General features: G+C 40.2%; 1 protein-coding gene across 3 annotated transcripts in view; it reads left to right on the plus strand.

Annotated features, from left to right (window-relative positions):
* RTN1 (reticulon 1) overlaps positions 1-15,909 on the plus strand; it is a 310,021-nt gene that overhangs the window by 154,683 nt on the left and 139,429 nt on the right. For all 3 annotated transcript variants that reach the window (XM_074393171.1, XM_074393172.1, XM_003924394.4), the window contains one exon: positions 8,748-9,521. In XM_074393171.1, coding sequence (XP_074249272.1) covers positions 8,771-9,521 — 751 coding nt within the window. In that variant the 5' untranslated portion in view covers positions 8,748-8,770. The remainder of the gene's footprint in view (positions 1-8,747; positions 9,522-15,909) is intronic.

The raw sequence follows: 15,909 nt of genomic DNA on the forward strand, positions 1-15,909 counted from the left end.
AAAAGCAGCAAAGGAGAAAGGACTAACAGAGTGCCTACATAAAGTGGTTATGAGTAACAAATAAGGAACAGCAAATTGTGGAAGGCTGCAGGAGGCCTCTGAGGAGGAAGGCCTCTCCATGCCTCATGTTCCAGTGCAGGGTGACCTAGGCTCTGTTACCATAAACATTGTGCTCAAGGACATAAAACCCCTTCGTAGCACTGTGACGTAGCCAGACTTGTAGGCTCCTTGTAAGGCCTGTGTTCCACCAGCTGCACATAGATAATAAGCTAAAGATAACCACATGTTCTTGTTTTGTGAAACTCCCAAACCACAACTGTTATCAATCCTTAGAATGATACACCAGTTCCGGCTCACTGATTCACTTCTGGCTCACTGATTCACTCTACCATCACTCCATCCCTACCATGTAGATCAAAGTGATTATAACCAATAAATAGCGTGGATGATCAGAGTTCAGGGCCTTCACTGCCTCCAGTAATGAGTGATGGCCCCCTGGTCCCATTGTCTCTCTTGATCTGTCTTTTTCTCATTCCTTTGTCACCACTGAACTCGGCGTACCATGGGTGATGTAGGGCTGACTCCCTACATTCTGGTGCCCAACATGGGGCTCTTGGATCCCTACATTCTGGCACCCAATGTGTGGGGCTCATGGATTCCCTACATTCTGGTGCCCAACGTGGGGCTCATGGATCTCTACATTCTGGCATCCAATGTGTGGGGTTCATGGATCCCTACAGCCTTATAAAACCATCAGATCTCATGATACTTATTCACTACCATGAAAATTGTATGGGGGAAACTGCCTCTGTGATTTAATTATCTTCCACCAGATCCTTCCCAAACACATGGGAAATGGGAGCTATAATTCAAGATGAGATTTGGGTGGGGACACAACCAAATCATATCAAGCTCCTCCCTCATGATCTCCTCACCTCCGAAAGGTCCCATCTCCTAATACGATCATCTTTGGGGTTAGAATTTTAACACAGGAATTTTGGGGGAACACAAACATTAAAACCACAGCAGCATGTGTGGAGGCAGGGGCATATGGAAAATCTCTGTGCCTTCCTTGCAGTCAATTTTGCTGTGAACTTAACTCTACTCAAAAAATAATAAGAATAAGGTATTTTTTAAAAAGAAAGGGCTGGGTGCAGTGGCTCATGCTTATAGTTCCAGGTACCTGGGAGACTGAGATGGAAGAATTGCTTGAACCCAGGAGGTCAAGGCTGCAGGAGCCATGATGGTACCACTGCACTCCAGCCTGGGCAACAAAGATCAAAAAGAAAAAAATTATAGGGACTGGCTAGATAATTCTATGTATGGGGAGAGAGTAAAAGAGCTATAAAAGTACAAACAAATTTATAGTACACATTGTTTTGCTATTATCCATGTTATACATAGCATTGAGGGAATCTGACCAAGAACGATTATTTTTCTCTTTGGAAATCAGAGAGCAAATTCTATCAGCAAATGACAAATAGAAAGATGTTTGGGATAGCCCTTGTTTTTGTTCCAAAGGCAATCATTTACATAATAGAGGTAACTTAGAGCTCTCTCTGTATTGGAAACATTAGGAGTAGAATATATTTAAATTAGTTGGGTGAATTAGAAGATAATGGTGGTGGTTTCATAACTATGAATATACAAAAACTACTGAATTGAACACTTTAAAAGTGAATTTTATGGTATATGAATTACATATCAATAAAACTATTCTTCAAAACAGCAAAGAAATGTCTACAGGATTTTAGGCACCTTTTCTTAAGATCTAAGTAAATTATAAGTAAGTATTCACCTCCACCCTTTCCCTAAAAAAGATTGTTTCTCAAAGAAGACCACAGAAACACATTTCTGTCTTTAGACAGCAGGCCAAAACAAACAAACGAAATCCAAAACATGCTTCCAAGCTTATCAGAATTTTCACCATCATTTCGTCTCAGTGCTTTGCAACTTTATGCTTTCCAAGATACACTAAGGACTCAGAAGAAGATCTAGACCCTGGTCTGTCAGCTAAAGCAAATTTTTTTTACTTTAATTGAATTTTTTGCTAAAGTGAAAACATCCTAGGCAATGCAAATCTTGGCTCTTCATAGAGAAAAGAACAACTTGCTGAATCCTTTTTGTTAAACATTGATTTTGCAAAACCAAAAGCTAAATCTATTATTCTGGCAGACAAGGTTTAAGTAAGGCAGTGAGTTGGGGAAAGAGAAGTTACTCATATTCTTAAACCCCAAACATGTCATCAGCTTTGGCTTAGTCTTTTGCTAGAGAATGCAGGCTCTTTTTTTTTTTTTTTTTTTTTTTTAATAACTCTCTTCACTAACTGTACAGATAAAACTGATTAAAAATGGGTGTACCTGGATTTCTCAGTACCCATTTGTCATGTTAAATCACAGGCCACTTAATTTGAGAAGGAGAATGTTTTCTAGGTGACATAGAGATTCCTGGAGTCTCTCTGGCATATGCATCCTTCATGGAGGACTCTGTTGTCAAATGTGTCACAGCCTCCAGACTGTGGGCCTGCTGATTTTGTGGCACTTAGAAAAGATGAGTGAGAGTGTTCAGGGAAAAAGCCTCCCAGCCTAACCTCTGTGCAGGCTGCTGCTATCCATCACATAGGCAGCCTCAGGGCAGGGGATTCTGGGAAAGGTGAAAGCAAATTTACTTTCCATCATTGATTCTGGCTTTTAATTCTTGAATTTTAATATACACCTCTCTCCCCACTGTCATTACAGTTTTTTATTATGCCCACACTTTTAAAAAAAGTTTCACAATTTAATAGGACTAATATCCCCTATATCTGTTAATATTGGCTCTATTCAAACAATAATTGGTTCTCTAATTCCAAGGAGAAGGGTAAGCAAGATGTTTGTCTAATAAAGCATTTCTGTCTCTGTTCTCAGAAAACCTTTTGGTATAATTTGTTAATTTTTTTTTATTTCTGGCATTCTCTATATCTCCATTTCAGTACAGTAAGAAGAGCATTACAGAGTTTTGGATATACCACCTTAAACTGTAGGCATCTTATCTCAACCCTAGCGAGTCAGAATAGGCTCTGTCCATAGGAAGAAGGCTCATCTGTAGGCACTAAACCCTCTCATTTCTTTTTTGTCTATAGTTTGGTGAATTTCAGCTTTTTGGGCTCAGGTCAGTCATTATCACAGTCATGACAGGATCTGTGTCCATTGAAAGTACATAATTAACTTCCACCTGCTTGCAGAGCTGTGAAGACAGCATGGCCTTGCACTCCAGGGACTTAGCATCTAAAGCAGACAGACCCCAGAGAGCATGGGTGTGGACTGGATATGTCAAACTTCTTCTGGCCCAATCTACTATGAGAGGATGTCATTAGAGATAAAGGAAGAAGCTAATGAACAGATGGTAATATGTTAGAGATGACTAGTGTTCTCCTTACAAAATAGAGATAATAAGAAAATCAACAGCTCTCACTTATTGAATGTGTACGATGTATCAGGCAAAGACCTAAGGGCTTTCTCTCATTTAGTCCTCCTAGCAGCCCAATAAGGTGGGAGTTATTATTGCCTTATCTTAAAGATGAATAAACTGAGTCTGTAAGATGCTAACTTGCCCAACATCCAAAACTGCTCGTTAGTGATAGAGCCAGAATACAAACTCCCTAAGCTATCGTTCACCAACTGAATGAACTCCATTCTGTGAGGATGAGTCAGTCTTAAGAACTATTAATAGAATTTTAGGATTAAAGCTTTTCCTTGAGAAAAGTAAAATCATCTTCAGCAAGTCATCGTTGTCATCCTATCTTTTAGTGTTGCCAGAGCATTTTTAAAATAAAACAAAACATCTACCCTTTATGAGATTACTGAATTTGTCTGCCTCATGGTGAGTGTTTCTGACCTTTACGTCAGTAGACTAAAAAGCCTCATTTTTATCAGCACATATTGGGATTTAAAGGCAATAGTTTCAGCTTCTTTTCATCCTTCTCCTACTTAGCTTTTATGACTAGAAATAGTAGCCTGTGAATCCTTCAATTTTTATTATAAGTACTTTTTTGAAGTTATTGTAGATTGAAATTTTGAAAACCAATGCCATTTTAAATGCATCCAGGTAACTGAATTTGCTGTGTCCTCCCAGAACAGCCACCTCCCAAGAGGGCATCTGTAGGTTAACACAGCAACCCTTAAGGTCCATCTGCCTCTGTGTGAATTAGGCTTCTAGATGATCCAGGAAACAGCTGCAGGGAAATATCCGAGGAAATCAGATATTCCACAGAATTCTTGGTTATGTGGTAATTTCTAGTCTAGACAAGGCACCTTTATTTAGTGGATTTGTATTTAATAATATGGCGATGTGAGTTCCTACCTGGGGCAAATGGCTTGGCTCTCTCAGTTCCCACATCTGCCAGCTCTGCAGGAAGTGCTGACAAGAATTAATTGGCTTTCCTGAGCCTTCAGGCTCAGTTCTGCTTCTCAGTTCCAACAATCCCCACAGGACTCTGCTCCAACATAATTTACTGTCTAGGAGGACTTTCTGTTTACAAGAGTTCTAACTGATAGGCACCGTATCATGTGAATATATTTTTTAATTCAGTAAGTTAGAACCTTGAGAATTTTTCAGGGTATTTAGCTCAGATTTTTAAAATGGGACATAACTACATTCAAAGTATTTGAATTATTCTTTGTTTTTATGATGATTCTAATACGGTCCCATCTAAAATGTATGAAAAAAGTTTTAAAAATAAAATGTGTGATTTACACAAATAACTTTGTTCCTCTTCTCTTCCTCTAGCTGGCAGTATTTTTAGTGTGGTAAAGGGGTCCTTCCAATTTCATACTGGGTTTTCTGAGCCAGACAGAGATGGTAGGGTAGAAATAGCACTTCTTCCCGATTGTTGACTCTATTTATAGCCTCTCTAATAATAATTTATTTATAGAATAATATAAATATCATCTAGATTCTGTTCCCTTAATTATTACCATACATCTGAGAAGCCCCTGTTCTCAGAGGCATCACCTTTGGGGAAATTATATTGATTCTATTACACAGGAAAGGAATAAGTAAAAAGGAAGTTGTGTCACACTACAGTGGTAGCCAACTAGTATAAAAATCATGGAAAGTTGGAAGGGGATTCTGCAGTTATCTCATCCAACTTTCTACAAAGTACTAGTTTCTGTCTAGACAAACACTGGGTGTCTCTCTGGCTAAGTGCCTACCATGATCAGCACTTGTTCTGAGGTGCAGCTCTATTTCATTGTTGGATAACTCAGATTTTTAGACTGGTTTTCGCATGACAGATTTACAATGTCCTTTTTGTAATTTGCATTAATTAGTCATAGTTTGTTCTCAGTAGCCGCACAGAATAAACTCACTCATTAATTGGTTGATCAGCCCATTTATTTATAGTCATTTTGAATCGAATGCTTATGATATACAATATAGTGTGCCAGGCATAAGCATCAAACTCCAGGAGCTAACAGGTTAGAAGAAGGTAGCAAGGAGATATATAAGCTATATGTCATATAAGCTATATGAGCAGTATAAATTCAGTGCTATGAGAATGAAGAAGGATAGGATCAGGTTCTACAGGTGTTGGTCAGTGCTGTAATCTGAATGTTTGTGCCCCTCTCCCCACCCCCAATTCATATGTTGAAATCCTAACCCAAAACACAATGATATTTGGAGATGAGGCATTTGGGAGGTGATTAAGCCATGAGGGCAGAGCTCTCATATATGGGATTAGTGACCTTATAAAAGTGGCCCCAGAGAGAATTCTCTCACCCTTTCCACCATGTGAGGTTACAGATGGCCATGTAGGAAAGAAGATGTTGCAAAAAGATGGCCATGTAGTGGGCCCTCACCAGACACTGAATCCACTGGCAGCTTGATCTTGAACTTCCCAGCCTCCAGAATAAATTTCTGTGTTTCTAATCTACAGTTTACAGTCTTTTTGTTGAAACAGCCTAAATGGACTGACAGTAAGCAAATTCTTCATGGAGACAGTGACATTTAAAGTTTCTTGTGTTTAATGGCTTGATGCTGAAGGGCAGAGATTTGGATGTGGAGGTTGGAAGGATCCAATGTTGAAGAAGTATTGGGTAATTTACATTAGTGGAGCTTAGAAATTGAATTGGAGAGTGGAAGACAGGGCTAGAAAAGCTGGTCAAGTGAATGTGACACTGTGAAGGGCTTTTTATGCCTGGAGTGGAGGGTGAAAGGAATGGTGGCAACAGAGCTATAACCAGGTAGAATTCACGTCATCTCAAATGCCAGGCTGCAGAATCTAAGGATAATCCAGCAAGGCGGGGCAGAGTCCAGGGGCTGGGCGCTAAGCAAGTGACACTTGTGTTTAGTGAGATAACTCTGGTGGCAGGAGACAGTGGGCCAGAGGGATATGCAGCATGTCAGGGATAGGTAATAAGGGTCAGGAGCCCTGTGGTGGCCTCTGCAGTGGGGGAATTGAGTAAGAGTTGGAAAATGACTGAGACACAGCTTTGGAAACCAAATGAAGCACTTACTGTTTCTTCTCCAGGTTCCCTTTCTCACTTCCCACCTCTCCAGACTATTCATATATATGGACAAACCCCTCCTCTCCTTACTTTCTGGTGAATATTTACTATTAACACCTGCAAGTGGTTCCAAAGAACTGGTAGAGAATCCTAGGATCCAAGTATCTGTAGTGAAATATCTATCTTAGGTTGATTCCCCTGCCTCCAGTGAGGTCTACATATAAGCTGAGACCATATAATGAAAAAAACTTCAGAATTCTTCAGCATAAAGGTGTGTGTGCACCCAGGGATTTAAATTTAATAGTTTTATCTTTTTATCTATGCTCAGGCAATAAGGACAATCCTTATTGTTATTCCTTTATAACTATTATTCCTTTTGTTACTGAGCTTTTTTGTTCTAACTTGAAAAGAGGGACTGCCATATGCAATGTATATATATATATATATATATATGCATATATATACTGAGAAAGCTAGCTGAGATATATAGGTTTGAACTGGTCTGTTGCTCACAAAATTAAGTCACTTGCTAAATGACATATCATTAGCAATTTTGGGGAATCTTCTAGCCTGTCTTCTCACACAATACTGATATTTGTTCTTAATTCTAAACTTCAAAATTACTTTCCTTGGCCAGGTGAGGTGGCTCATGCCTGTAATCCCAGCACTTTGGGAGGCCAAGGCAAGAGGATCAATTGAGCCCAGGAGTTCAAGACAGGCTTGGACAACATAGTGAGACCACATCTCTGCAAAAATGTGAAAACAAAATTAGCCAGGCATAGCATGCCTGTAGTCCCAGCTACTTGGGTGGGTGAAGTAGATGTATCATTTGAGCCCTGTAGGTTGAGGCTGCAGTGAACCAAGATCATGTCACTACACTCCAACCTGGGTGACAGAGCAAGACTCTGTCTCAAAAAAAAACAAAAACAAAAAACCGTGTGTGTATGTCTGGGTGTGATGGCTTAATGCCTGTAATCCCAGCAGTTTGGAAGGCCATGGTCGGAGGATCACCTGAGGTCAGGAGTTAGAGAAGAGCTGGCCAACATGGCAAAACCGTATATCCACTAAAAATACAAAAATTAGCTGGGCGTGGTGACATATGCCTGTGATCTCAGCTACTCGGGAGGCTGAGGCAAGAGGATTGCTTGAACCCAGAAGGCTGAGGTTTCTGTGAACCAAGATTGTCCCATTGCACTTCAGCCTGAGTGACAGAATGAAACTCTGCCCCCTCCCAAAAAAAGTCACTTTCCCTTATTTTGCAAATATTTATTAACTACCTGCTATTCATCAGGCCCTGTTTTAGAGCCTGAGAGAATGAAGGAGAACAATAGGATGGGATCAGGTCCTGCAGTCATTGGTCAGTGCCCTTATGGAGCTTACCTAGCAAGAGGAGACCATCAATGCCTAATCAATATAATGTTAATTATACAGTATAAAAGAAGGAGAAAAAGCAGAGGAGAGTAGAGGAGAATAGGATTGTGAGGAGTGGGGAGGGGAAGGCAAGTTGCAATTTTACCATTAGCACCACCAGTGGAATGAAAGAATTCCCAGTGGGTTACTTGGAATATCACTGGATGGCAATGAATGGGCAGTAGGGGAGTAAAAGAGGAGAAAAACAAAGCGAGGGGGAAAATTGAAGAAATAAATAGAGATACACATCAATTGGGTGATGCCACTTTGGGATGGGGTCCAAAGCTAGGAGTCCCTTTCTCTGAGGACCTTACAAAAGAGACTAGATGGATCAGGAGTCCATGAACAAAAGGGCTGGACAAGTGGGTCCTTTGAGGCTCCTCCCAGCCATTGAATCTCCAAGAACAGCTCCTGTACCCAGTCAGCTATCCTATTGTTGCAGTTACAGTCCTGAGGTATCCTTATTTCCACCTCTACTTAAAGAGTGGTTAATACTTTCAATACAAAGAGGGTTTCTTTTTATTAATACTAAGATCAAGTTACTGTGTGTTGAGACAGTACATGTTGAAAATAAATTTCCTAGTATTATAGGATCTGTCCCCAACTTATCTGGTCCTGGCAGTTTATGTGAGCCTCTGGAGTCTGTTACTAGAAAAATACCAGAACTGTGGACTGTCAGGGAGATGAGGAAGTTTAACATGCTGGTGCTCTGAGGGAGCTCTGAGGGAACTCTGAGGTCTTGAGGGGAAAGGATGTCATGTCTCCACCAGGCAGGGGTGGATGGTAGGTGAGACAGGAGAGAGAGCTGAGGCCAAGCACCCACTCACTGTCTGCTACTGCTTTGATTCATAGGTGTGGCAGGTGCTTCCAGTGCCATGGACCATACGTTCTCAACAACATCCAAAGATGAGGAAGGATCGTGTTACACATCTCTGATTTCTGACATCTGCTACCCACCTCAGGAGGATTCTACATATTTCACTGGAATTCTTCAGAAGGAAAATGGCCACATCACCGTTTCAGAAAGCCCTGAGGAGTTGGGTACACCCAGCACCTCCTTACCAGATGTGCCTGGGATAGAGTCTCATAGCTTATTTAGTTCTGATTCTGGAATAGAGATGACTCCTGCAGAGTCCACTGAAGTGAATAAGATCTTAGCAGATCCTCTGGACCAGATGAAAGCAGAGGCCTATAAATACATTGACATAACCAGACCCGAGGAGGTGAAGCACCAAGAACAACGCCATCCCGAGTTGGACGACAAAGACTTGGACTTTAAGAATAAGGACACTGACATCTCAACAAAACCTGAAGGGGTCCGTGAACCTAACAAACCAGCTCCTGTGGAGGGAAAAATCATCAAGGACCATTTATGTGAAGAATCCACATTTGCTCCATACATAGATGATCTCTCTGAAGAACAGCACAGAGCTCCTCAGATCACCACCCCTGTCAAAATCACACTGACGGAGATAGAACCTTCTGTTGAAACCGCTACCCAAGAGAAGACCCCTGAGAAGCAAGATATATGTTTAAAGCCAAGTCCTGACACAGTCCCCACTGTCACTGTCTCAGAGCCTGAAGATGACAGCCCAGGATCTATCACCCCTCCGTCTTCCGGAACAGGTAGATGCCCCGTTATTGCTTGACTTAGGAAAACCCAGCATATGGAAATCTCAGTCTCTAAAACACATATTAAGGAATGACTATTTTCATTCAACATACTTCACTATATGGGCCCCTTAAATTTCATTTAGTTTAACTAATTTAATTAATATTCAATATTTTCAATCTGTTACCAGTTGTACAAAGGTTATAATCTGGGGTTTCTCTTAAATTCCTATCAGATTTTCTTTGTAAAATATTTTTTTTCTTTATTTGAGGGGAGATATTAGGATGACATACTGGAAACATTAAAATCCTCATGCGGTCCCACTGTCCAGAGGAGACAATGCGGTACTGCCTGCTTCTCAGCTTTCTGCTGGGATCTGGGTTGTCTCAGTCTGTTTTGTGTTGCTTATAACACCTGACATCAGATAATTTATAAGAAACAAAATTTATTTCTTAACAGTTCTGGAAGCTGAGAAGTCCAAGGTCAAACGGGCGCATCTGACTTGCTAGTGGGGACTCTCTGAAGGGTCTCAAGTAGGTGCTGGATATCACGTGGTGAGGGGGCTGAGCATGCTAATGTGCTATGCTCAGGTCTCTCTTCTTATAAAGCCACAAGTCCCATTTCCATGATAATCCATTAATCCATTAACTCTTTAATACATTAATCCATTAGTACACTCATGAAGGCAGAACCGTCATAGTCCAATAGACCATAGCCTCTCAAAGGCTCTGCCTCTCAATACTCCCACACTGGGTATTAAGTTTAAACATGAGTTTTGGAAGGGACATTCAAACTATAGCACAGGTCTCTTGGAGACATCATGAGGAAAGCATGTTAACTGTTCTCTGTAGACTGCTTTAAGCTCCTTGGCATTTAACATTCCTGGTATGAACTCTAAGTCTGTACACTTAAGAGAAAGGAAAAGGTGGACTTCTGGATCTTTTAGGGGTAGCACAGACAGGGACAGGAAACTTAAAGTGAACTCCTCCCTTCCCCTTTCAATATCAACACTGTCATTTTATAACTAGTTTATTGAAGTTCCACATGTAATTTTATTTTTGAAACCAAAAGATGTACTTCACTAAAATTTTTAAAGTTTGGACTTCATTAGACTATGGTCTTTCTCAATTTGAACATTCTCCTACTGTGAGTCAAGGCAGGATATTAAACAGCACTCATACACATTCTCTCAAACACAAAGCAGGCCTCTTAGACCCCTGGCTAAAGGTCAGAGAGGCAGCAGGAAACTCCTCACCCCACCCTGTGCCACCCCTCTTCTCTCCAGCCTTTGCATCTCTACCTCTCTCAAATTCCCATGAGGCATTGAGGTGAAGAGGACAATGAGAGGTCCTCAAACCTTCCCCTGCCTCTGGTGACTGGCATTCTACCATATCTCAAAGAGCTTTGATAAGCATATCAGGTGAGAGAGCTTCTAGTAAACTCTGAAAATGGAGCCAAAGCCCGTAGAGGAGGAGCGATTGCTCTAAACCCTGATGCTATAGTACAGGTCCAAGTGTTGGAATAGAACTGAATTAATGAAAGTTCCTCCTATCTTGTTTCCCTATAGATTTTGACATTAATTCCTTCTCCCCAAAATTACTTCAGACTCATTCAACTGTAAAGCTCCAAGGGTCTTGAAGATTCACTGTGCCAAGTCCCCGATTTTCAAATTCACTCATTGACTCAACAAAGACTTTCTACATACTTTCTTTTGGTCAGGTACTCTATGAAGCATGGGTGATGAGGAATTAACAAAAAATAAAAAACAAACAAAAACCAGTCCCTGCCTCCAGGGGGCCAGACACCAAGGAAACAGTCCCAATCCAGTGTGCTTGGTGCTCTGTGAAAGGAAAACATACAGTGCTAAGGAGCTCTGGAGTCCAGCGGCGCCCCAGGTGAACCGGGACCAGAGGTGACTCTCAGAGGAAGAGGGGGAAACAAACAGATGAAGGGAAGGGTGCCCTTTCAGTCTGAAGAGCTGCATGGACATGGAGTTGGAGGGCCCAATGAACCTCACATAATATGTAAATTGACATTTGGGAGTGATGACAAATCAGAAAACCAAGGCTTCAGGTGGATTAGATACGAATTGCCCCAGCCTAAAACATGAGGTTAGAACATACCCGAGTTTCCAAGCCTCCTTGTACTCTTTCTGGCAATGCATAGTAAAACTCTTTTATTATTTTCTGCCCTAGAGATATTTGATGTTCTGAAGATGTAAGTTATATAATCAGCTGTGTTTTACAGAGCTCCAACGTTGTTCTGTTGTCAGTTCAGAAGAACTTCAGCCAGTCCTCATTATTATGTCCTTTGCCCACTTTTTAATGAGGTTTTTTTTTTCTTGTAAATTTGTTTAAGTTCCTTGTAGACACTGGATATTAGACCTTTGTTAAATGCATAGATTGCAAATATTTTCTCCCATTCTGTTCTGTTCACACTGATGATAATTTCTTTTGCTGTGCAGAAGCTTATTCGTTTAATTAGATCCCATTTGTCAATTTTAGCTTTCGTTGCAGTTGCTTTTGGCATCTTTGTAATTAAATCTTTGTCCATACCTATGTCCTGAATGGTATTGCCTAGGTTTTCTTCTAGGGTTTTTATGGTTTTAGGTCTTATGATTAAATCTTTAATTCATCTTCAGTTAATTTTGTACATGTACGGAAGGGGTCCAGTTTTAGTTTTCTGCATATGGTTAGCCAGGTTTCCCAACACCATTTATTAAATAGGAAATCCTTTCCCCATTGCCTGTTTTTGTCAGGTTTGTCAAAGATCAGATGGTTGTGCATGTGTGGCATTATTTCTGTGGGCTCTGTTCTGTTCCATTCTTCTATATATCTGTTTTGGTACCAGTACCATGCTGTTTTGGTTACTGTAACCTTGTAATGTAGTTTGAAGTCCGGTAGCATGATGCCTTAAGCTTTGTTCTTTTTGTTTGGATTGTCTTAGCTATTCTGGCTCTTTTTTGGTTCCAAATGAATTTAAAATTTTTTTTCTAATTCTGTGAGAAATGTCAGTGGTAGTTTAATGGGAATAGCATTGAATCTGTAAGTTGTTTGGGGCAGTATGGCCATTTTCACAATATTGATTCTTCCTATCCATGAGCATGGAGTGTTTTTCCATTTCTTTGTATCATTTCTGATTTTTTTTTGAGCAGTTGTTTGTAGTTCTCCTTGAAGAGGTACATCACTTCCCTTGTTAGCTGTGTTCCTAGGTATTTTCTTCTTTTCGTGGCAATTGTGAGTGGGAGTTCATTTATAATTTGGCTCTCTGCTTGCCTGTTGTTGGTGTATAGGAATGCTAGCAATATTTGCACATTGATTTTATATCCTGAGACTTTGCTGAAGTTGCTTATCAGCTTAAGAAGCTATTGGGCTGAAACAATGGAGTTTTCTAGATACAGGATTGTGTCATCTGCAAACAAAGATAGTTGGACTTCCTCTCTTCCTATTTGAATACCCTTTCTTTATTTCTCTTGCCTGATTGCCTTGGACAGAACTTCCAATACTGTGTTGAATAGGAGTGGTGAGAGAGGGCATCCTTGTCTTGTGCTGCTTTTTAATAGAAATATTTCTAGCTTTTGCCTATTTAGTATGACATTGGTAGTGAGTTTGTCATATATGGCTCTTATTTTGAGGTATGTTCCTTCAATATCTAGTTTATTGAGAGTTTTTAACATGAAAGAATGTTGAATTTTATTGAAGGCCTTTTCTGCATCTATCGAGATAATCATGTGGTTTTGTCTTTAGAACTGCTTATGTGATTAATCACATTTTGATGTTTATATGCTGAACCAAAGTTGCATTCCAGTAATGAAACCTAATTGATTGTGGTGGATAAGCTTTTTGATATGCTGCTGCAGTCAGTTTACCAGTATTTTATTGAGCATTATTGCATTGGTGTTCATCAACAATATTGGCCTGAAGTTTTTGTTGTTGTTGTTGTATCTCTGCCAGGTTTTGTTATCAGGATGAACTCATAGAATCAGTTAGGGAGGAGTCCTTCCTTTTCAATTTTTCTGGAATAGTTTCAGTAGAAATGGTACCAGCTCTTCTTCGTACCTCTGGTAGAATTCAGCTGTAAATGTAACTGGTCCTGGGCTTTTGTTTGGTTGATAGGCTGTTTATTGTTGCCTCAATTTCATAACTTGTTATTGGTCTATTTAGGGATTCAGTTTCTTCCTGGTTCCGCCTTGGCAGGGTGTGTGTCTCCAGGATTTTATCCATTTCTTCTAGATTTTTTAGTTTATGTGCATAGAGGTGTTTATAGTATTCTCTGATCATTGTTTGTATTTCTTTCTTTCCTTTTTTTTAATTGTACTTTAGGTTCTGGGGTACATGTGCAGATCATGCAGGATTGTTACATAGGTACATACATGGCAAGGTGGCTTGCTGCCTTCATCTCTCCATCACCTATATCTGGTATTTCTCCCCACATTTTCCTTCCCCACCCTCCCCACCCTGCACTGTCCCTCCTCTAGCCCCCCAAAACTGACTGCAGTGTGTGATGCTCCCCTCCCTGGGTCCACATGTTCTCACTGTTCAACACCCTCCTATAAGTGAGAACATGCAGTATTTGGTTTTCTGTTCTTCTGTCAGTTTGCTGAGAATGGTGGTTTCCAGATTCATCCATGTCCCTGCGAAGCACATGAACTCATCATTTTTTATGGCTGTGTAGTATTCCATGGTGTATATGTGCCACATTTTCTTTATCCAGTCTGTCATTGATGGTCATTTGGGTTGGTTCCAATTCTTTGCTATTGTAAACAGTGCCACAGTGAACATACGTGTGCATGTGTCTTTATAATAGAACAGTTTATAACATTTTAGGTATATACCCAGTAATGGGATTGCTAGGTCAAATGGAATTTCTGTTTCTAGGTCCTTGAGGAATCGCCACACCGTCGTCCACAATGGTTGCACTAATTTACACTCATATCAATAGTGTAAAAGTGTTCCTGTTTCTCCACATCCTCTCCAGCATCTGTTGTCTCCAGATTTTTTAATGATCACCATTCTAACTGGCGTGAGATGGTATCTCAATGTGGTTTTGATTTGCATTTCTCTAATGGACCAGTGATGATGAGCGTTTTTTCATAGGTTTGTTGGCCTCATATATGTCTTCTTTCGAAAAGTGTCTGTTCATATCCCTTGCTGACTTTTGAATTGGTTTGTTTGGTTTTTTCTTGTAACTCTGTTTTCATTCTTTGTAGATTCTGGATAGTAGCCCTTTGTCAGATGGGTAGATTACAAAACTTTTTTCCCATTCTCTTGGTTGCCAGTTCACTCTAATGATTGTTTCCTTTGTGGTACAGAAGCTCTGGAAATTAATTAGATCCCATTTGTCTATTTTAGCTTTTGTTGCCATTGCTTTTGGTGTTTTAGCCATGAAGTCCTTGCTTATGCCTATGTCCTGAATGGTTTTGCCTAGGTTTTCTTCTAGGGTTTTTATGGTGTTACATCTTATGTTTAGATCTTTAAGCCATCTGGAGTTAATTTTAGTGTAAGGTTTCAGGAATGGGTCCAGTTTCTGCTTTCTGTGCATGGCTAGCCAGTTTTCCCAACACCATTTATTAAACAGGGAATCCTTTCCCCATAGCTTGTTGTTGTCAGGTTTGTCAAAGATCAGATGATTGTAAATGTGTGGTGTTGCTTCTGAGGCCTGTTCTGTTCCATTGGTCTATGTTTCTGTTTTGGTACAGTACCATGCTGTTTTGATTACTGTGGCCTTATAATATAGTTTGAAGTCAGGCAGTGTGATGCCTCCTGCTTTGTTATTTTTGCTTAGGATTTTTTTGGCTATGCAGGCTCTCTTTTGGTTCCATATGAAGTTTGAAGTGTGTTTTCCAGTTCTGTGAAGAAGGTCATTGGTAGCTCAATGGGGATAGCGTTGAATCTATAAATTACTTTGGGCAGTATGGCCATTTTCCTGATATTGAATTATTCCCAACCATGAGCACTGAATGTTTTTCCATCTGTTTGTGTCCTTTCTTATTTCCTTGAGCAGTGGTTTGTAGTTCTCCTTGAAGAGGTCTTTTCCATCCTTTGTTAGTTGTATTCCTAGGTATGGTATTCTTTTTGTAGCAATTGTGAATGGGAGTTCACTTTTGATTTGGCTCTCTGTGTGTTATTGGTGTATAGGAATGCTTGTGATTTCTGCACATTGATTTTGTATCTCGAGACTTTGTTGAAGTTGCTTATTAGTCTCAGATTTTGGGCTGAGAAGATGGTGTCTTCTAAATATACAATCATGTCATCAGCAAACAGAGACAATTTGGTTTCCTTTTTTCTAATTGAGTGCCCTTTATTTCTTTTTCTTGCCTGATTGCTCAGCTAGAACTTCCAATACTATACTGAATAGGAATGGTGAGAGAGGGTATCCTTGTCTTGTGCCAGATTTTAGAGG

The sequence above is a fragment of the Saimiri boliviensis genome, chromosome 2 (assembly GCF_048565385.1).
Source record: "Saimiri boliviensis isolate mSaiBol1 chromosome 2, mSaiBol1.pri, whole genome shotgun sequence".
NCBI classification, from domain to species: domain Eukaryota; kingdom Metazoa; phylum Chordata; class Mammalia; order Primates; family Cebidae; genus Saimiri; species Saimiri boliviensis.